The 23,601-nt window shown below is 32.8% G+C and overlaps 4 protein-coding genes across 4 annotated transcripts; 2 read left to right on the forward strand and 2 right to left on the reverse strand.

The window, feature by feature from the left end:
- Window positions 1–1,276: 1,276 nt before the first annotated feature.
- Window positions 1,277–1,432, reverse strand: LOTGIDRAFT_131668 (hypothetical protein; the record flags this gene model as incomplete). Its single annotated transcript, XM_009066323.1, has 1 exon — window positions 1,277–1,432. A coding segment is annotated over one exon (156 nt), but the record flags the coding sequence as incomplete, so codon positions are not given.
- Window positions 1,433–5,200: 3,768 nt separating this feature from the next.
- LOTGIDRAFT_221879 (hypothetical protein) lies at window positions 5,201–10,047 on the forward strand (the record flags this gene model as incomplete). The annotated part of the gene is made up of 10 exons (XM_009066324.1): window positions 5,201–5,398; window positions 6,237–6,377; window positions 6,770–6,832; window positions 7,178–7,262; window positions 7,436–7,558; window positions 7,726–7,838; window positions 8,117–8,201; window positions 8,387–8,476; window positions 8,686–8,788; window positions 9,976–10,047. Exons 1-10 carry the CDS (start codon window positions 5,314–5,316, stop codon window positions 10,045–10,047), a joined length of 960 nt encoding a protein of 319 aa, XP_009064572.1. The 5' UTR covers window positions 5,201–5,313.
- A 1,877-nt stretch (window positions 10,048–11,924) lies between these two features.
- On the forward strand, window positions 11,925–18,295 carry LOTGIDRAFT_236125 (hypothetical protein). Its single transcript, XM_009066325.1, has 5 exons — window positions 11,925–11,959; window positions 12,143–12,261; window positions 14,373–14,581; window positions 14,758–14,873; window positions 18,026–18,295. Exons 3-5 carry the CDS (start codon window positions 14,395–14,397, stop codon window positions 18,095–18,097), a joined length of 375 nt encoding a protein of 124 aa, XP_009064573.1. The 5' UTR covers window positions 11,925–11,959; window positions 12,143–12,261; window positions 14,373–14,394; the 3' UTR covers window positions 18,098–18,295.
- Window positions 18,296–18,808: 513 nt separating this feature from the next.
- LOTGIDRAFT_168441 (hypothetical protein) lies at window positions 18,809–23,583 on the reverse strand (the record flags this gene model as incomplete). The annotated part of the gene is made up of 9 exons (XM_009066326.1): window positions 18,809–18,840; window positions 20,777–20,881; window positions 21,043–21,170; window positions 21,432–21,521; window positions 21,682–21,790; window positions 22,111–22,491; window positions 22,763–22,836; window positions 23,283–23,350; window positions 23,484–23,583. Coding segments are annotated over 9 exons (1,087 nt in total), but the record flags the coding sequence as incomplete, so codon positions are not given.
- Between the last annotated feature and the right edge of the window lie 18 nt (window positions 23,584–23,601).

The raw sequence follows: 23,601 nt of genomic DNA on the forward strand, positions 1-23,601 counted from the left end.
GTTAAATATTTAGATGTTATGTAGTGCGTGTAAAAACACTATTCTCATCATTTAGGACTGTTAACCTCCCCAATCCTTCAATTCAATCTGATCAGTTAACAATCATGTTAAAATGATGCATTAAGGACATTTTTCACTTTAAAAGCATGTAGACCCACAGCAAATGTTATTGGTTAAGAACCAAAACCTGGAACTATCAAAATTAGTGATGAAAATGACACCCTGCTGTATCAAAAGTTAGATGTCTATCTAATACACTTTTAATCAATAAAATAAAACCATAACTGCTGCTAGACAAACTTGAAATGAAAACTTATTATGACGTATATAAGGATGCTTAGTTTAAATGCATATAAAACTTTCACACAAAATATACTTTGACAAAGACTTCTTATCAGCACTATATGATAATTACAATATAATTGTGAAGAGTTATAATATAAATGATGATGTTGTTATTCTACTGTGTCTCTCACACTGTATTTGTTACCAACAGTTAAATTGTGTTTACACAAATTACAAAAATAATATCATGCATCATATTTCTCAGAAAATTTTGTTATCTTGGTAAAGAACTCAAATTATGTAATAAAAACACAGAGGCAAATGAGGCATAAATTTACAGAAAGAGTCTTTTTTGAATTTCCAAAATGTTTACAGAATATGGTAGAGTAATATAATTATATGGAAATAAGGACACATTACCGTACTACTTTTAAATTGAAAGAAAGAAAAATTTCTCTTATGCCCAAAATGTTACTTCAGATATTCAATGAAATAATCAATGTTTGTTTGATTCTTTTTGCTTTATGGATTATTTCCTTCGACCCATATTTTATGAGGAAACAAATGTGTTCCATAGATTTTTCTGGCGACATGAAATCGGATAGTCACGTAACTTTTTTTTACTAGAATATGTGATAAAAAATCGCATATATAGTTTGGGAAACAAGGGCATTGTGGAATTTGGTAATAACTGAAATGTTTTGTATTTAAGTGTATTAAATGAACAAAAAAATCTCATCTTGCTTTAACAATCTAGTGCAGGTTGACATATCTTCAATTATCAAAACATACCAATCGTGATGTCAAACAAGTTGTGCATGTGAATTATTTGCCTGTTTCAGTATTGTTTACTCTGACTGTATAGTCATCGCAATATTCTATTGGAAAATGTTAAACATACTAAAGGTAACAAATACAGCATTATTGTGTCAATATATATTTTGTTAATATATAAAAATAGAGCTTATATATCATATCATTATGACCAGAATTATGATTCATATTCAATGTAATTTGATGGTATAAATCCACTTTGTCCATTCAGTTCTGCTTGAAACCAGTCTGGATCTGATCTATCTTTTATAATTAATCTATCTCCTCTACGGAATGAAAGTTCTTCTATACCACTAGCAGTGAAATCATACAATCCTTTTGCATTCTATAATATAAAAATATGGGTTTATCTGATCGATTCTGATGAAATCTCCAGATTCTAAATATGCTTCAACTGTTGACCGACGGATAAACTGGAGTGACAACAAAATGCATTACGGTGCATATAATAATGCTCTTCAGACTTTGACTGTGGCAGCATTATAAACCTTAAATGTGGCCATATAAGATGAAAATGAAACTCACTATCACACCAGTATCATTTTGATTGGTCATTTCCCTTAGCAATATAATAGTACCAGGGTTCCTAGATACTGACTCTTTCTTATGATTGTTGACTAATTCTGTAACTGATCGGTATTGTTTGGTCCATAAATAATAGTTTCCAGCTGAATTATTTAATATTTTGAAATGTAGAACACTATTTGTATGCCTATAAGAAATAAAAATAAAACATAGATCAATAAAAGCCAATAGAAAACTAGAATTTTGTTGACATACTCATAGCTTCAAGCTTCATACTTAATAAGACTGAGCATTCTGAGCCACCTCAGTCTGAAAAAGTTCTAAGGTATTGAACTTGAAGTAAGAAAGGGGTCAAAATACACCCGAATTGCCTAATGCTGCATCATATTTGTTGATCCAAATATCATATATTTACGGTACTTTATATAAAACCATTAAAGATGCCATAAAAGAGCAGTGCAAAGATAATGCTGAAGACTAGTAGGCATATCCTTTTTATACGCCCACATGAATATGTGGTCGTATATTGTCGTCGCCCCGGTCCGTCCGTCAACATTTCTTGTGAGCACTATAGAGACTACAGTTTTTATCTGATTTTGATAAAACTTGGTGTGATGCTTTAGATTGATAAGATCTCGGTCAAGATCGAATTTGACATATTTTCGACGAACGATTTTTGAGATATTGCCATTGACTTAGAACGCCTAGAAATTTGTTAAAAATTGTTCGTGAGCAGGATTGAAGCTACAGTTTTCATCCAATTCTGATGAAACTTGGTGTCATCATTGGAATTCATAAGATATCGGACAAGTTCTAACTTGACACATTTTCGATGAACTGTTTTTGAGTTATTGCCCTTGACTTTGTTAAAACGCGTCAAAATTTGTTAAAAATAGTTCGTGAGCAGGATTGAAGCTACAGTTTTCAACCAATTCTGATGAAACTTGGTGTGATCATTGGAACAAGTTCTAACAAGAGATATTTTTGATGAACATTTTTTGAGTTATTCCCTTGACTTTGTAAACACGCGTCAAAAGTTGTTTTTTACCCTTGATTAGAGCTGTGTGATTTAATTGTTTGTTGTATTTGGGTTATTGATATTGATTTTAAAGAATTTTGTGGAATTATTCAGCATAAATAATTTCTTCAATATGAGAAAATTCGTACTTTAGTCACTAAAGACTGTTTTATTATTTCTGACAGCTGCCAGTGGGCGTATGTTACCTTGCAACGCAAGCTATGTTTCTCTATTGATGTTTATTTATTACTTCTTTTAGTTTTCATTTAATCACCTTGTTGAAGATATAATGTGTTGATAAGAGATATACATAATTAACAATATAAAAACTTACTTGACTGACAGTGAGAACCCTGAAGAATCAGATTCACTATTACGAACTAAAAATGCTCCATCATCATGTTTATGACGACCAGTTCTATCTGTTTCCAGTAATATTTTTTCAGCTTCACCACGTGTAATTTTTCCCAAGTACCATCTAGGATAATAATGTTATTAATGCTAAATAGTTACATTTTTCAAATCATTGTGACAGTTGACCCAATGTTATCTTTTTTTTGAAAGATGTCTTGCCAGGCAAGGTAAAATACGCCAACTGGCAGCTTTGATTTTAAACAAAAATATTTGGCAGTACTGTAACAGAATGAAATATTTAACCTTCAGTCATACACTTTTAAACTTTTTGGAGGTGATACTGTATAATATTACCATATTTCGTCAAAATACAGCAGAATCGAACTTTTAAGTGTTTATGAGCTAAAATTTGAATGCAATGTCAATAACTCATATAAAACAGTGCTCAATTTTTGTATTTAAGTCGAGAATTGTGCCTTCTAATGGCTTACAAGCTAAAAATTGAACAAGATCTGTCAAAAATTTATCCTTCTACAGTGTTTATGAGCATTTCGAACAAAGACAATAACTCGTACTAAATATTTTGCGATTTGTCTGATTTTCAATAGGGATCATTCTTGGATGATTTCAAACACTCACACCAAGTTTCATCAAAATTTTGAAACATAGCTTGAAAATAAATAGAAAGTCAGCTTTCTTTAGAAATTAAACACTTGCCTCAACATATGTATAATTATGCTCATTTAGGATATATCAAAGACATATATTCTTATTAATACTTTTAGAAGAAATTTGAGGCATGAGTGATAGGTTTATGCCTCTTGAACATCTTCTTGAAGTCGTATAATACTTACTGGTGAGGATAAACATCTAAATAGGCAGCAGGCACCATTCCAACTTTACCATTCTTTTCTGCTTTGTACCAATCTTGGTCTTCCATATCTAAAACCTAAAATTATCATTTAAAGACAATCAAATCAGTACATTTGGATTCCATATATATGTTCATATTTTATACATCAGGTCATCTAACATTTATACATCAGTAATATGTATAAAAATATTCAACATATAAAATAATATTATCAACATACCTTTATTATGTCATTCTTCTCCATATCCAGTTCATCACTTTGAGATCCTTTAAAATCATATTTAGCCTTCGCCTCCATCTCAAAATTTATGTCTATTGACTATAAAATAAGCTTTATGAACCTCTTGTTCCTTAGCTTTAGTTGTTTAAGTCACACCAAGTTTCACTGCCAGTAACTGTTATCTTGATATTAAATTCAGAAACAAGATAATCACTTTATAAGATTGATGATATCTTTCCACTTCAAAAATATTGCCTGCCTACATCTACACCAAAAAATGCTGATAGGCTAATGCTCGTCCAAATGAACAATCCCTCAAATTATAAAACATAAAACAAACTGGACAAAAATTGTTTACCAAAAAAATTGTATACTACAGCAGCAGGCTGTTTGAGTCTGAGAATGGACTTTCAATAAAGTCTGATGCTAAGGTCTCAAAGCAGAAAAACTAATAACATGTATAATGTTGTTTTATATCTCTGCATAGCGATTTTCAATACTATATGACTAAATTCTTAATAATTTGATCAAATATCAGCTGATGAGTGAAGCTTCTGACATTAATGGCTCACTTCCGGTACATTTGTGGACGTCGTGCGTTTTGAGTTTGCTACACGCTTAGGCAAGGGCTAAATCCAGACACATTTTCACACAAGAAGTAAAATAAAATTTGTTGTCTTTAAACAAAGTCTATTCATTTGTAGACATTTCATTTCTAAAAGCGTTTCAGTGGGTATTTTGAAAAAGAAAGCCCGACATCTCGGACTTCAATAGGCCTTGTAGTTGTACTATGTAGTAAGTAATGCGTTCGGGCCAAAACTCAGCTAAAAGTAAAGGTTCAGTTTGAAAGAAAAAAGAACTTTAAGAACAAATGCTATATTCGTATTGGCGTCATGCAAAACACTCAGCTTTTAAGTTCCTTAAAGCATATTTTTTCTCCGCCCTTATGCCTATTGCCTTGTGTCTGTGAAGTCTTAGTACTCTATAGGAAATGATTTCATGAGAGTCAAATAAAGAGGGCACAGGGTATAATTTAGTTTCTAACAAAGGTTAATGACATTCTAGTCCACTGTGCCACTATCGCAGTCAAGTCACGTGTTCGGACTAAATCGCATCGATTGATGACTGGTTTAACTCAAAGGCTCAACAAGTGCAAATAATGAAGTATAAGAGTTGACCGTTATATTGGGGAAGGTTACAAGAATGGACGAGGGCAAAGTCAAAAGACAAGACACCTTCATATTTAAGTATGCGTTGTCAGTGGTGGCAGCATGTGTTGCAGAAAGTGGTAAGAAGTGTTAGCATTTTTTTATGGCAAATCGCCCGCGTTTAATTGTCAAAACGACCAAGTGATCACCAAATTGCCCACCAATTACTTCATAAATATTCATACACAATGGTAAGATGTACTTATTAAACATCCATTCTAGTTTTGTTAATAACTAAGGTCTTCTTAAAAGCGATAGCCCAAAATTTCAATATGAAAGAAAATCTGGAAACACATGGTATTCCATCTAATTCTCCAATCTGATACACAGACCAATCAATTGAATAAAGAAAGTAAAAAATACTTATATTGTACAAGTTTTGTTCAAATTATCCACTTGTAATTACACAAGTAAGGTACACACTTTTTATAACACTGTACTAATATTTTCAAGATGGATATTTTATATACTTAACCTAGCTCTGCATTAATATGAGGGAGCCGCGGTTGCTTCGCTAACCTGAAGGTCCAGGGTTCAATCCCGTCGAGATAATACCTTTGGATTTTTCAACTCGGTTTCAACCTGTCAGTGATGCAGGTAAGAGGGACTGACATGGTAAAAGCGTCTAGTTGTTCGGATAGGACAATAAACCGAGGCCCCGTGTGCTACACAGGCTGTGCACGTTAAAGATCCCTCGACAGTTGGAAATCGAAAAAGAGCAGGCTAATGCCACTGTCCTGGCAAAATTTTTTCTCATTGCACCCTGCATGGTGTTGCCCGTCTTCACTAGCCCACATGGTGCAGAACAGTAGGACGTAAAACTCCATTAATTTCATTTCATTTCTGCATTAATATGAATTAAAAATATGATTTTAGTTTTATTTTGAATTGATTGTGCTATTTATTATCTTTGTTTAGTTACCTATCCATTGGATTTGACCAAAACAAGATTACAAATACAGGGAGAGCTGGCAGCTCATGCTGGTTCATCAACAATTTCATCTACAATTCATGATAAAAAACAGTATCGAGGCATGCTGAGAACAGCATATGGAATAGGTGAGCCTTGATTTAAACTTGGGGCTCAAATGAAATACAGTATCATTAATATTGTAACGTTAAACAATTATATTTTACTAGTTATCTGATCTGTTTGATATTAAGGACAAGTTCAAGGATGCATTATATTTTCGATTGTTTGTTTGTTAGTTTAAAGCACAAAATATTGAATAATACATACACTGATATCTGATCTCAGTTTTCAAGGAATAAGTATATCAGTAAGAGTTTAATACTGAAATATTCATTCATAACTTATTTTATCTTTAGATAATAAAAAAGGTTAAAATTAAGCTCCATGGTATTGCTGATGAATGTGACTTGTATATTTTTCTATCAGTGATATGCCATATTTTTATACATTATTTTTTTTTATTATTATTGATTCAAAGCAACCGAAGAAGGGGTATTTAGATTATGGCAGGGAGTCACTCCAGCTTTATACAGACATGTTTGTAAGTTTTTATAGTTGTTATTGATATTAAGTTAAGAACCCAAAATATTGATATTTTGATATATTAGGCTCCATGTAACGTAGTTGAAATTAAGGCATTTCAGAAAAAGGTATAAGAATGAATATCTGTAGCAATCCTGCATAAAATCAGAATTAAAATCTTTTGATGTGACAAATGATTCAATTTAACCTGTACCTTTAAGATTTCTCTTTCATCCATTCTGTTTCTTGATTCCAATCTTTAGAACTTGCGGTGAGACACCTCATGCTTAATCTTTGAGAACATTTCCATTTTGCAGTACCGATGTACATAGTTTTGAAATCTGTTGAGTCATTTTATTTTCAGTTTATTCTGGTTGTAGAATGTCTTTCTATGAATTACTACGAGATAAGGTATTAGGTAAAAATAAAGATGGCACCTTTCCCCTCTGGTGAGTTACATAGTTAGTATTATTTTGACAAATGGTTACTTAAATGTAAATTGCATTACTCTTGAATTAGTTGAAATGCAGAGAAATTGGCTTGTAGGCATGATAGATGGTAGCGTTGTAATAATTGGGATGATAATTTGTATGCATATGTATGATGTTTCTATGTTTGACAGGAAAGCTACTGTAGCCAGTACATTGGCTGGTGCTGGAGGTCAGTTTATAGCCAGTCCAACTGATCTAATCAAGGTACAGATGCAAATGGAAGGCAGAAGAAGATTGGAAGGAAAACCTCCCAGGTAAGCAAAGTTGCTTATTTAATTTCAACAATACAGTCTATAATACAGTATGTAAATAAGAAGCTTCAATTAGCGGAAATGAAGATTTGTAAAAATAGTAAAAATGCCAGAGAATTTCCTTTGATATTATCATTGTATAAACAAGATATAATTGTTTATTTATCTAGAGTTACAAGCTCTCTGCATGCTTTAAAGAAGATTGTTGCTGAAGGGGGTGTAAGAGGTTTATGGAGTGGTTGGGTACCAAATTGTCAGAGGGCAGCTTTAGTTAATATGGGAGGTGGGTTTTCTTATTTTACTATTTTTTTTATCATTTTTGAGGATTGTCATGTAGAAATCAAAGAATGCAGAAACTATTGAATGTGTTGGACTTGTAAAATGATACTTTGTTTTTTAAAGACGGCAGAGAAATAAATTCATAGCAATTATTAATGTATTCTTCTTCAAAAACATCCAGTTATTAATAGCATTTTTTAAAATCTTTTATCTTGTTTGTCAACAATATAATCAAAACATGATCATGTTTTGTACACTAAAGAAACATAATTTGTTTTTGAGATTTGGTAACTTACGACACAGTTAAACATCAGTTATTAACTCATACTAATATTGGTGATAATCATATTACTCATATAATATCCAGGTAAGACAATGTTACATTTAAATTACTGATATATATGTCATGTGATAAAGGTTGTGCTTATTGCTAAGATGATTTTTTTCTGAAAAAGATGAAACAAGTTGTATTGTGCTGTTGAATTGTGACAAGTGCATGAATTACTGTTAAACTTTTCTTAGTTTTTTCACACATTATTGTAATGTTTTCAGTGCGTGTTCAGGTATCATGGCAGCATTATTAGGAACACCAGCTGATGTAATAAAAACAAGAGTTATGAATCAACCAACTAAAAATGGAAAGTAAGTAAAGTGCTTATACGTATAAAATTCCAGTCAATTAAACTATATAGTATATTTATATTCAATGGTGTTTCTACAGGCGGCCATTCCCCTCCCCCTAGCAGAAAAGATGCTGGCCTCCCCCACCCCCTTTCAAATTTGTTATCATTTTATATAATGAAAGAATTACCTGTAAGCTTATGATAATTTTGAATTATTTTTATCTTCAGGGGTCTATTATATCAAGGATCAATAGATTGTTTAATTAAAACTGTGCAACAGGAGGGATTTTTGGCTTTATATAAAGGTTTAATACCAATTTATTTACGAATGGTAACAATATTACTTTATTTGCATGCTATTTTTTTGTTTTGTTTTAGATGTCTGTGTCTTTTCTTATACTAAACATTATAACAACAAGAAATGTAATAATTAATATAAACAGAATGTAGAAACAGTGCTTCTATTTCAGAGTTATTCTTAAAACATTCTAATTCTGTTTTAACATCATTTAGATCTAACATGTAATTTATCTAATTTTTGGTATAACAGTTTAAATTTTAACAATTTTTGTATTTTAAAGTGTCTTTTTGATAAAATGGGATAATAATGTCTTTTTCATATTTTTGATTGTAAAAATCTTTTTAAAAATAATCTTGTATACTCTTGAAATTGATTGGGAATTCAAAATGACATTACCATGTTCTTTAATCATTAGGGCTTTATTCATATCTGGTTGGTTAGTTCCACATCAGCTTATTTGCTTTACACTAGTGAGTTGCAATATAGAACTTATACCTAAAGATTTTCTGATGATTTTTAATTGTGTTATTTTACTTTTATATGCTTATGTAGATTGATGAGACCTTGTATGAGATTGAAGTCGATTATATCTAGATGAAATTTTTATTGGCTTGATTTTAGTTAGAAGCTTTTTTGATTCAAATGTCTTTGCAAGCTAATATGTAAAGCGATTGTCTTTTTTACAGCACAATGATTCCAATTATTGATGGAAATGTGGACATATATTACCATCGCCTGTCCATCCGTTGACATTTCTTGTAGGCACCATAGAAGCTGCAGTATTTACCTGATCTTGATGAAACTTGGTGTGTATATATATTTAAGAGATCTCAGTTGAATTTGGTAACAGAGTTATTACCCTTGACTTAGTTTAAACGTGTCAAATTTGGCTTGTAGGCAGGAAAGAGACAACAGTTTTTATCCGATCTGGATGAAACTTGGTATTCACATATATTTTGATGCGATCTCGCTCAAGTTTGAAATTGGTAATAATCGGATGAATGGCTCAGATTTATTGACCTTGTTCATGTTTGAATTTAATAAACTGTTTTTGAGGTTTTGCCTTTACTTATAAATATTTTTAAGATTGTTTTAAAATTCATTATTAAGCCACTAAAGATTTTGTTATCATTTCTGACAGCTGGTTGTGGGCGTATGTTAATTTGACTGGCAACCTATCTTTTAGTTATAAGATACTGAACATTTTTCTTTTACAGGCACCCTGGTCTTGTACATTCTGGATAACATACGAACATGTTCGACGATTAACTGGTGCTTCATCATTTTAATTTACTAGACATTTATTATTTTTGGGATATAGCCTTATGTCTTCAATATTTGAGAATTTTTTGGGTTGAAATAGGAGAGAAATGTGATTCTTTTCAATGTAAACTTACAAAAGATTATATTTTTATCATTTCACATTTATTCTAGGAATATCAGTACTATTTTGAGACTCTATAAAAATATCGAAAAATTCAAAAAACTATTTGATTTGCTCAGACAATAAGAAGAATGAGTCTGAAATGGTCAAATAAAACTCTTCTCAATGTTTCTTGAATGATAGAAAAAGTCAACTATTGTTGGGAAACAGTAGGAGATAAATAAGAATAAGAAATTTTAATTTCAAAAATAACTATTATGTCTGATTTTATTTTCATAATTATTTAGATGTGACAGAATTATTATACGCAACATTTTTTATTATAATAATACACATTATTTTTTTTATAATTATTTATTACATAGATATATTCATAGTATATTATTAATAGATTTGTTAAATGTTTTAATGTTACAAAATAAAAAGATGTGTGTGGAAAGTGGCAGCTAAAATTGCCTAAATTCATAGATTGCCTTCCATCATCCAATCAGATTAAAATACAGCACAAGATTGTTTCAAGTTTTCGCTTAAATTCCTTTTTGACCTGATATGTGAATCAGACAAACTAATAAATCGAATGCTTCACCACAAACCAATGCTCAGTGATGAATATTTTGGGTTTTTGTTCATATAACCATCATGACCACTTGCTGGTTGATACTGACCATTGATCTAATGATGTCCACTATTTTGCACAGTATATGCTCACTGGAAATGATTCATTAAATTAATACTGAGCTCCTTGATCTTGAAAGACAAACAATCAAGGGTATTACAAAATGTATATGCTTTCACAGACAACTGTGGACAGGACAATGCCATGTTATGAAATACCTGTCTACCATCACTGCATTTTCAGAAAAGTAAACCTACTCTATCCCCCTTTACAAGAACTTTGCTGTTGCTGCGTTGGGCACAATGTTATCTCTTGAGTAAATTAAGTAGCACAGAAATTCTGTATTTAAATCTGATTGTATATCATTCATATCTACTGTAATCTCTATCAATAATGATAAAATCAGAGAATGTTCGTTGTTTTGGTGTGTGTATAACTATATTTTTTGTTATATAAGGCTTTAACAGTAAGTTATTGACTGACATAGGTAAACATTTATATTCTACTTTGAATAAATGAGACTATACTAGTTTTAATAGATGCATACTACGACTTAATGAATGATTCAAGGATATGATGTAGAAAAATTCTTTCTATAGAAGGATCATCATACTTTTTTTTAGCTGAGAATTTTTCTACATCATATCCCTGAATCATTCATTTTGTTTGTTGGGTATTTTTTAATCAAAACGTTTGGTGTGTAAATGTACTATAAAAAGAAGTAGGATTAGACAGAATTCTTGTTGATTATGTTGTTGATCTGTTTTGATTAAAATCTATTAAAATAATCTTAAATTTATCAGTGAATTTATGAATATCATAACAGTTGCTTTAATAATATTAATTGATCAGTTAATGCATTTCAAAGCAGCAGCACAGGTTTTTCTTCGCTCGCTTCAAAGCTCAGCAATATAACAAAGTTTCACCTTCACTGAACCATTGAAAATTCATTTGCATGCTTTGCGAAGGAGTAGGATGTGGTCCTACTTCTTCGCTTCAATAGTCATGAATAGGCGTAAATAGCACACATAATGATGTTTGGTTCACCTGACGAGCTCGGACTATAATGTGAAATGTGGAAGTGAATGAATTGTTGTCTGTATCCACAGTCAATAATTAGAGTTACTCCCCTCGAACGCCGACTACGAGAGTCAGATCGTTGAGCTGTTTGTAAACAATCTGCACTGCACGAGAAAGAAAGGTAAGCATCATGAGTATTCTTAAATTCCTGGGGCTATTCAAGTGATTCCACTTTATGTATGCTTGCATGATTAAGTTCTTAAATATAAGAATAAGGTTGAACTGATGTTGTTATTATTATTAGCCTCTAAATCAAACATGTCAAAACACATTTCATTTTCATTATACCGTACCTTGTTATTAGGCTATGACAAATTCCGGATTTACATCAATGAATACAGAATAGGAATAGGTGTTTTAAACTGAATACAGAATAGGTGTTTTAAACGTTTAGCCAAGGCATTTAAAGAATACACTGTGTTGGTAAGATTTATTGATGATCTATTCTACCGTACTTTATATCTACTTAGTAGGCTAGAGTATGGCATGGCACATAGGGCTGGGCGATATTGGTTCAACTAAGCTAATATCGTGATATTTTAAAGCATTAATATATCATGAAATGGGAATATATTGCTATATTTTTTAAGTTTGTTACCGTTTTTATACGCCCACATGAATATGTGGTCGTATATTGTCGTCGCCCGTGTCCGTCGGTCAACATTTCTTGTGAGCACTATAGAGACTACAGTTTTTATCTGATTTTGATAAAACTTGGTGTGATGCTTTAGATTGATAAGATCTTGGTCAAGTTTGAATATGACATATTTTCGATGAACGGTTTTTGAGATATTGCCCTTAACTTAGAACGCCTTGAAATTTGTTAAAAATAGTTCATGAGCAGGATTGAAGCTACACTTTTCAACCGATTCTGAAGAAACTTGGTGTGATCATTGACATGATGCATTTTCAATGAACGGTTTTTGACTATGTTAAAAATGCAACAAAATTTTTCAACCGATTCTGAAGAAACTTGGTGTGATCATTGACATGACGCATTTTCGATGAACGGTTTTTGACTTTGTTAAAAATGCAACAAAATTTGTTAAAAATAGTTCGTGAGCAGGATTGAAGCTACAGTTTTCAACCGATTCTGATGAAACTTGGTGTGATCATTGGAATTGATAAGATCTCGGACAAGTTCTAACTTGACGCATTTTCGATGAACGGTTTTTGAGTTATTGCCCTTGACTTTGTTAAAAAGTGTTGAAATTTGTTAAAAATAGTTCGTGAGCAGGATTGAAGCTACATTTTTTAACCGATTCTGATGAAACTTGGTGTTATCATTGGAATTGATAAGATCTCGGACAAGTTCTAACTTGACGCATTTTTGATGAACGGTTTTTTAGTTATTGCCCTTGACTTTGTAAAAACACGTCAAAATTTGTTAAAAATAGTTTGTGAGCAGGATTGAAGCTACAGTTTTCAACAGTTTCTCATGAAACTTGGTGTTATCATTGGAATTGATAAGATCTCGGACAAGTTCTAACTTGACGCATTTTTGATGAACGGTTTTTTAGTTATTGCCCTTGACTTTGTAAAAACACGTCAAAATTTGTTAAAAATAGTTTGTGAGCAGGATTGAAGCTACAGTTTTCAACCGATTCTGATGAAACTTGGTGTGATCATTGGAATTGATAAGTTCTCGGACAAGTTCTAACTTGATGCAATTTTGATGAACGGTTTTCGAGTTATTGCCCTTGACTTTGTAAAAACGCTTCAAAATATGTTCGTGAGCACAATAGAAGCTACAGTTTTCAACCGATTCTGATGAATTGATAAGATCTCGGACAAGTTCTAACAAGAGATATTTTTGATGAACATTTTTTGAGTTATTGCCCTTGACTTTGTAAACACGCGTCAAAAGTTGTTTTTTACCCTTGATTAGAGCTGTGTAATTTAATTGTTTGTTTTATTTGGGTTATTGATATTGATTTTAAAAAATTTTGTGGAATTATTGAGCATGAATGATTTCTTCAATATGAGAAAATTCGTACTTTAGTCACTAAAGACTGTTTTATTATTTCTGACAGCTGCCAGTGGGCGTATGTTACCTTGCAACGCAAGCTATCTTAACTAAATTTGTGTTACCATTTTAGGTAGATCTGATACTGTTTTGGCTATTAAAATTTGTTGCCGTTTTGATGTGTTACCGTTTTAACTGGATACCATTACAATATGGCTATATTTCGGTATTTTTTAATCAGGCGATATTATTAACAATATAAATTCCTATACCGATATTGATCGTGACACTGGTATATCGCCCAGCCCCATATGTACTTTTTTTTTTTTTAACAGGACCTTACTCTACTAAGGCTTAGAAATAATATTTGCCTTATGTCATATGACTAAATGAGTCTTAAATTGAAATTGTGCCAATGCGATGATATTGCAATCACAGGCTCCTATTCTCATACACACTATTTTTAATTTGATATCACATTAAAGTATATCACATGCGATAAATCATATTTCATGAAGAAAAGAGATTACTGTTTTAATTGACAGGCCACCTTCTGACACAATTTCAGATTAAATACAGAGTTATCAACCATGCCTCTTAATCTCTTCGGGAACAAGTTTTCACCAAAGAAGACACCACCAAGAAGAGCTCAATCCTTATCTAATCTACATTTAGACTCAACACAATCTCAAGCTGAATTTGGTTTAGATTGTAATAATGTTAAGGTGAACCTAGGGGGAAATGAAGTTACTTTTGAAAATGGTCATTGGATTCAAGGTGAACTTACTGTTTCTTTCTTACACATAAAGATATCAAAATATTTGTAGTAGGTCCTCACTGGTATATATTTATGGATTGTAATAAAAGGATGTATTACATGTTGAACATCATTTCTTCTAATGGTATTCAGACATTATCCCTCAACCTCATTAAATGTACTTTGTGTTTTGTAGAAAGTGCAGGTGGAGGTGCTGGTCATCATGAAGTTATAAGATTGCAGAAACATAACCAACAGTTACAAGAAGAAAATAATTTTCTCAAATTAAAGCTAGATATATTATTAGATATGGTGAGCCTTATGTGGTCTTCTTCACTCTCATCCAATTTATCAATGATGGTTTTTATACGCCCACATGAATATGTGGTCGTATATTGTCGTTGCCCCTGTCTGTCGGTCCGTCCATCAACATTTCTTGTGAGCACTATAGAGACTACAGTTTTTATCTGATTTTGATAAAACTTTGTGTGATGCTTTAGATTGATAAGATCTCGATCAAGTTCGAAGTTGACATATTTTCGATGAACGGTTTTTGAGATATTGCCCTTGACTTAGAACGCCTTGAAATTTGTTAAAAATTGTTCGTGAGCAGGATTGAAGCTACAGTTTTCAACCGATTCTGATGAAACTTGGTGTGATCATTGCAATTCATAAGATCTCGGACAAGTTCTAACTTGACGCATTTGCGATGAATGGTTTTTGAGGTATTGCCCTTGACTTTGTTAAAACGTGTCGAAGTTTGTTCGTGAGCACAATAGAAGCTACAGTTTTCAACCGATTCTGATGAAACTTGGTGTGATCATTGAAATTGATAAGATCTCGGACAAGTTTTTAACTTGACACATTTTCGCTGAACGGTTTTTGAGTTATTGCCCTTGACTTTGTTAAAAAGCATCAAAATTAGTTAAAAATAGTTCGTGAGCAGGATTGAAGCTACAGTTTTCATCAGATTCTGATCAAACTTGGCATAATCATTGGAATTGATAAGATATCGGACAAGTTCTAACTTGACGCATTTGCGATGAATGGTTTTTATACGCCCACATGAATATGTGGTCGTATATTGTCGTCGCCCCTGTCCATCGGTCCGTCCGTCAACATTTCTTGTGAGCACTATAGAGACTACAATTTTTATCTAATTTTGATAAAACTTGGTGTGATGCTTTAGATTGATGAGATCTCGGTCAAGTTCGAATTTGACATATTTTCGATGAACGGTTTTTGAGATATTGCCCCTGACTTAGAACGCCTTGAAATTTGTTAAAAATTGTTCGTGAGCAGGATTGAAGCTACAGTTTTCATCCGATTCTGATGAAACTTGGTGTGATCATTGGAATTCATAAGATCTCGGACAAGTTCTAACTTGACGCATTTTTGATGAATGGTTTTTGAGTTATTGCCCTTGCCTTTATTAAAATGTGTTGAAATTTGTTAAAAATAGTTTGTGAGCAGGATTGACGCTACAGTTTTCAACCGATTCTGATGAAACTTGGTGTGATCATTGAAATTGATAAGATCTCGGACAAGTTCTAACTTGACGCATTTTCGATGAAATCTTTTTGAGTTAATTCCATTAACTTACGAAAAACACGTTAAAATTTGTTTGTGAGCACAATAGTAGCTACAGTTTTCAACCGATTCTGATGAAACTTGGTGTGATCATTGGAATTGATAAGATCGCGGACAAGTTCTAACAAGAGATATTTTTGATGAACATTTTTTGAGTTATTCCCTTGACTTTGTAAACACGTGTCAAAAGTTGTTTTTTGCCCTTGATTAGAGCTGTGTGATTTAATTGTTTGTTGTATTTGGGTTATTGATATTTGACTTTAAAAAATTTTGTGGAATTATTCAGCATAAATAATTTCTTCAATATGAGAAAATTCGTACTTTAGTCACTAAAGACTGTTTTATTATTTCTGACAGCTGCCAGTGGGCGTATGTTACCTTGCACTGCATGCTATCTTTGAGTTATTGCCCTTGACTTTGTTAAAACATGTCAAAGTTTGTTCGTGAGCACAATAGAAGCTACAGTTTTCAACCGATTCTGATGAAACTTGGTGTGATCATTGAAATTGATAAGATCTCGGACAAGTTTTAACTTGACGCATTTTCGCTGAATGGTTTTTGAGTTACTGCCCTTGACTTTGTAAAAACGCGTCAACATGTGTTTGTGAGCACTATAGAAGCTACAGTTGTCAACCAAATTTGACAATAAATAATTGGCATAAATAATTTCTTCAATATGAGAAAATTCGTACTTTAGTCACTAAAGACTGTTTTATTATTTCTGACAGCTGCCAGTGGGCGTATGTTACCTTGCACTGCATGCTATCTTTGAGTTATTGCCCTTGACTTTGTTAAAACATGTCAAAGTTTGTTCGTGAGCACAATAGAAGCTACAGTTTTCAACCGATTCTGATGAAACTTGGTGTGATCATTGAAATTGATAAGATCTCGGACAAGTTTTAACTTGACGCATTTTCGCTGAATGGTTTTTGAGTTACTGCCCTTGACTTTGTAAAAACGCGTCAACATGTGTTTGTGAGCACTATAGAAGCTACAGTTGTCAACCAAATTTGATCAAACTTTTTATGATCATTGGAATTGATAAGATCTCGGACAAGTTCTATCTTAAGGCATTTTCAATGAACGCTTTCGGAGTTATTGCCCTTGACTTTGTAAAACGCTTCAAAATTTGTTTGTGAGCAAAATAGAAGCTACAGTTTTCAACCAATTCTGATGAAACTTGGTGTGATCATTGGAATTGATCTTGGACAAGTTCTAACTTGAGATATTTTTGATGAACTTCTTTTGAGCTATTGCCCTTGACTTTGTAAACACGCGTCAAAGTTGTTTTTTGCCCTTGATTAGAGCTGTGTGATTTAATTGTTTGTTGTATTTGGGTTATTGATATTGATTTTAAAAAATTTTGTGGAATTACTCGGCATAAATAACTGGCATATATATATGTAATTGAATTCAAACTAATAAAATTTCTTCAATATGAGAAAATTCATACTTTAGTCACTAAAGACTGTTTTAATATTTCTGACAGCTGCCAGTGGGCGTATGTTACCTTGCCTCGCAAGCTATCTTTGTACTATAGGCACAGATCAAAGCGTCAACAACGATTTGCCCACAATACACATTTAATTTAGCGATTTGCCAAAGCACTTATCCAAATTGGCGCTCACAGCGCTTTGGTACCATTTGTTTAAGATTTGACATTGATAGCAAGTAAAAACATTTCAAAAACTCGTTCTAAAATTATAAGAATAAAGACAGAAATATCATTTTTACCAGCATAAAACCTATTAACTCTAGTGGTTACTGACAGGACTGAGGACATCATTATACATGTATTCAGTTCCAAGATCAGTGTAAGCATGAATTGATAATATAACTGATAATGACCATAACTGATCTTTTTTTTCTTACAGCTTGCAGAAACATCAGCCATCTCACATTTCCATGAAAATGAATTGAAACAATTGAGATTAAAAAAGAGATGAGGTGAAGGTGATATCAGGGTTTTAAGATATTCCATTCATAAAGGCCACAAATAATTACAGCTATTATCATCAATCTCCGCGCACATCATTTTAATAATATAAATATCTAAATGACATGTCTTTTGTACCGTCCATTTTAGTTCTGTATATAGTTAATGTTATAATTTATATAATTTCTATAAAGTTTTTTATTAACAATTGTCTTTAATTATTTACTGATAAGAGCCATATTAAGTAAATGTCACTTATAGTTGGCAAAAGTTCCTTTGTACAGATCTGAGAGTCAGATATGAAAAAGAAATAGTTGAATGAAAATTGTTTATAGTTCCAAACGGGCTAAAATACAAAATAACCTTTGATTATGTACAAGTTGTGAGGAAGTGAAACCCAAAGTATGACCATTTGAAAACCTATATAGGTAATTACTATTTCTTTATGCAAACATTTCCATTTCTCAGAGAAAACACCAAAATATTCTACACTTTGTCTCAGGAGACTACAGTAGATCATAAGAATGGATTATGTATGCACTATTATCTAACTTTACAATATCATCATCATTATCTTGCTATTAATTGCCAAGTCACAAAATAATATTGAATAAAGGTAATAAAAATTTATGAATACAATATCTTTCTAGCAGTTAATTTAACACAATTAAAACACAATTATTATTAATATCACAAATATTATTGTTCCAATCTATCACTATTATCTTTGAGGACATGTTTTTCTTGTATGACCTGAAAATACAATACATGTACACATATTACTAGATAAAGATAGTCCTATGATTTATGAGAGCTGAATTTTACCTTAGTTCAGTATTCATTTTACCACCATTTACAATAGAAAAACTGACACAAACATAAATAATGCTGCTACTTTCTATAGATTCAATAGAGTTCTTCAATACAGTAATGAATCTAAACAGTGTTTTATATTGTAATATAAGTGTAATATAAACTAGTGTCCAACAGAAACGATACCAACTTATTTTCAAAATTGTTTTTTACTAAGTGAATTGTCTAATATGAAAACATGCCAATTTGTATTGCACATCCCAAACACAGCATAGTCGATAAAAATACCGGGAACATGTGATCACTTCCAGGAAAAAACGTAAATTTCATGAAAGTGACATTTCCCTCTCTAGCATGTTCTGCACGTGCATAAAAACTGTATAAAACGGCTGATAAGACACGTTGATATCACAGCAACAAAAAGAACACAAGATATGCCACGTTTGACAGCCATCGAGAGAGAGAGAGAGAGAGAGAGCCGTTGGAATGGTCCAACAAGGAGCGACACACGTCGACGTCGCCAGAAGGTTGGGCTGCGCACGCATCACTATCACCAGGTTGATGCAGCGGTTACGTCAGACAGGTCAGACGTCAGACAGGCCCAGGATTGGAAGACCACGAGTAACCACTCCCCGTGAAGATCATTACATTCGGGTATTACACCTGAGGACCCGCACCATAACAGCGACGTCCACGGCGGCTACAGCACTGGGAAACAGGATCAGTCGACAGACCGTCTACAGGAGACTATGGCAGTTTGGTATCCGGCCACGTCATCTCTACCGCGGACCGCTCCTGACGCCTCGACACCGGAACAACAAACTGATCTGGGCCAGACGAGTTCGACGTTGGCAACGGCGGGACTGGGCACGTGTTATGTTCTCTGATGAGAGCAGATTCCTCATCTTCAAAAACGATGGACGGCAGCTTGTATTCCGACGAATTGGTGAACGTTTGGCGCCTAACAGTATCCAACAGGTCCGGCCGTTTGGAGGTGGAGGGTTAATGGTTTGGGGTGGCATATGTGGTGACGTCAAAACGAGGCTTGTCGTAATTCGTGGAAACCTGAATGCACAGCGTTATATTGATGACATCCTACGGCCTGTTGTGGTTCCCTTTATTCAGCAACAGCCTCGTGGACTCCTTTTCCAACATGACAATGCAAGGCCACACACAGCAAGATTGACACAGAACTTCCTTGCCAACGCCAACGTACAGGTTTTGCCATGGCCCGCATGTTCACCGGACATGAATCCCATCGAGCACTTATGGGACCACCTCGATCGGCAAATCCGACGTCGCCGTGTGCCTCCAGTCAACAACCAGGACTTGGAACGATATTTCCTCGAGGAATGTAACGCATCACTCCCAACGTCATCATACGTTTGACGGCATCAGTCCGTAGGCGTGTTCTGGCATGTATTGATGCTCACGGTGGACATACCCGCTACTGACTTGACTTTGTGACGTGTGGTGTGACATTTCCCGTTGTTTCTGTGATCAGTGCTCTAACGAAATGTTCTTTTTTCGACCCCACCCATCTTTAAAGGCTTGTCATATTGGTTGTACAGATTTTATTGAAATGAAATTTTTGTACAGATGTTGTGAAAGGATTTCTCAAAAGCATAACACCAATCCTAAACTTCTACATTGTTTAGTTCTTCTTTTATGTCGTTGCAAACAGGTGGTATCGCTTCTTTTGAACACAGGTGGTATCGATTCTTTTGAACACTAGTTTAGTAATTTTTTTCAATTAAGGAATCATGTCTGATTTATTGTGAACATGTACAATAAGGCTTGTTACTGCCTTTAACTTAAATCTGGTTTAACTCCTTCAATATCCGTAGTGTTGGATGTAAAATGTAGAATTACCCACCTTCAACATGACATATTCCACATTTCCGTTTCTTAGTAGCACCATCTTGGGGTCCAGCCCCACCCTGTTGTTTGTTTTTATATGTACTACCATTATTTGTCCAGCCTATTATGATAAAATGTGAATTGTGTTTGAAACTCTAGTAAGCCGACCTTGAATCAGTATAAATTGTGATTGAGTGAGCATATTAACTTGATATTGAAAACATAGATATGTCCTACATTTATTTGATAGTATCGGTAATCATTATGAAAACAAATTATTACCTGTGCCACCCCCACCATTCCCAGGAGGTTGATCAGCCCATTGAAAAAATCCACATCCTTCATTTCTAGGCTTAGGACAACCATAGAATGATTTGCCTTTGTTTGGTCCTTCTTTCTGTACTACTAAACTAATAAACAAAACATATAAAATTTGGAAATAAAAAGCTTTAACATTCTGACATGTTGAATGAATCATGAAAGAAGTGAATCTTGAACATCAGGTTTGATATATAATATTTTCCCATAAAAATTACAAAATTAACATGCTTACATTCTTGATAATTACATAGAAATCACTTGTCCAATATATTGATAAAAATATAAAGAAGTTGTTTTAAACTCTTAAATAATAAGAAAATAGATACTTTCACAGTTAACAATCCTCTTACCTTCTAGCTTCAACATTACAGTTACACTGAACATTATCTGTATTATTAACTTGTCTATTAAAACTAGTTTGATTGATATTTCCATCATTCCTGTCAATACAGCATATAATAAAACAATTAATGGTTTGATTAACAAAAACAATTTTTGCAGTTGAGAATTCATAATTTGCTTTCATGCAGTTGAACCAAAGATCTCCGCAACTAAAATCTCTGTCTCAAGTCGTAGTACTTACTAAAACATGAAACATACCTATGTGTAAAATTATTACTTGAATTGTTATTAGGATTGTTCTCATCTGCCCATAGAAAGAAATTACACCCAGTACCTTGGGGTTTACTACATTTATAAAACTGACGACCTATAATTATAAATTCAAACACAATAAAACTAGCCATCTGAAAATAATACTCAACAACACAGGAGAGTAAAAAAATATTTTATTTTGTGGGAGATGGAGGATTAATGATAAGCCCAATAAAGATCTACAGAACTAGACAAGATACACAACAGGACAGGACATTATTATTGTACTGTACATACATCTCAAATAGTTCTGCATGCTACAATGAATCTTCCATAGCAAGGAATGAGGGATCCTTAATGCCCTGATCAGTGCTTTAAAGGGTCAAAAATATTTACTTATTTACTCATTTCATTAGAATAAAGATCATAACATACCTTGATTCGGTCCATCTTTTCTGACAGTTAATAACAATCCATCTTCGCCACAATTACAGACAATAGTAGTACTACCTGTATTACAATCATCTCTACCATTATTAAAACTATTATCTCTATTGTTTAATGGTGCTCTTCCATTCTGAACTGGGTAATCACCATTTTGATTTTGAGGTCTATTGTTCTGATAAGGCATTGTGTTTTGAAGTTTATTGTTTTGATGAGGCACTGTATTTTGAGATCTATTGTTCTGAAAAGGCACAGTTGTTTGGTGAGGTCTATTGTTCTGATAAGGCACTGTGTTTTGATTATTATGATGTCTATTATTCTGAGTTCTACTATTTTGTGTTGGTGGTCTACTGTTTCCACCATTATTAGCACCTGTAAGAAATAATTTTACTGTCAAACTAATTATTAATTAAACATACTGTTTCTTTAATTGTATAAACCTCAAGATTGATTATTCATTATAGACTCACTTCTTAGGGTCTGGCACAGGGTTAACTTCACAAGCATTGCAGTTATTCTGCTAAACAATAGGGCATTGCCTCTGATATTTATAAGACAATTGTTAGATATTTAAATTTTACAAGTCGTTATGAAGTAAATTTAAAGCCTAAATATCAAAGTTCCATTTATTAACTACCGGTACCTTGATTAATAAATTTAGAAATATTAAAGACTTCATTGACCATTTCATCACATCCACCAATACATATACTATCTCTATAAAATAAAACATAATATGTTATATTAATTGGGCGTAGACTCAAAACCAATTACATTAAATTGCATCAATCTTCATAAATTTACCAAGTTAAATCCTTATATGTTGGAATCTCTAGCTTACTTGTTGACAAACTGATGCATGTATGTGTTTAGCAGTCAAATTTAAACTGGTATGAAATTCCACATGAGAGTTCCACTTACAGTACTTTCAAGATAAGTTGATTCCTAATAAAAGCTTATCATTTTGTAAATACCAGAACTATTATTTACGTGCTTTAATCAAGGTACATGTTATTAATTTTAGCATGAAACTAGATGCGCAAACATGCTAAAAGCTTGGCTAGAAAGTAACATTTTTCAAAGATAAACTCAATGTTCAAGTAAACCCTTCTATCTATTCTTTTAGCTTTAACATTAATTTTTGTTCAAAACTGTAAACTTACTCTACTTGTATCATTGGAGGCACTGATCCTCTTTTATATTTAAACTTCATTTTATTTACATTGGTACACTGAAATAATAAGTTAACAAATAGTTAACAAAAAAGAAAAGGTGATGTTATTTAGTTTGTAAAATAAATATGTTAAATTTCAGTTGTCTGTGTACAAAAATGTGTGAAATCTAGGGAATATAAGAAATTGTACCTTATCACAAACTGACTCCTCTACACTGGCTTCTAATATAAAATCAGGCAACCATATTACATTTTTACAATCAGGATATCCCATACAACCAACAAAATACCTGTAATAACATTATTGA

The sequence above is a fragment of the Lottia gigantea genome (assembly GCF_000327385.1).
Source record: "Lottia gigantea unplaced genomic scaffold LOTGIsca_75, whole genome shotgun sequence".
NCBI classification, from domain to species: Eukaryota; Metazoa; Mollusca; class Gastropoda; family Lottiidae; genus Lottia; species Lottia gigantea.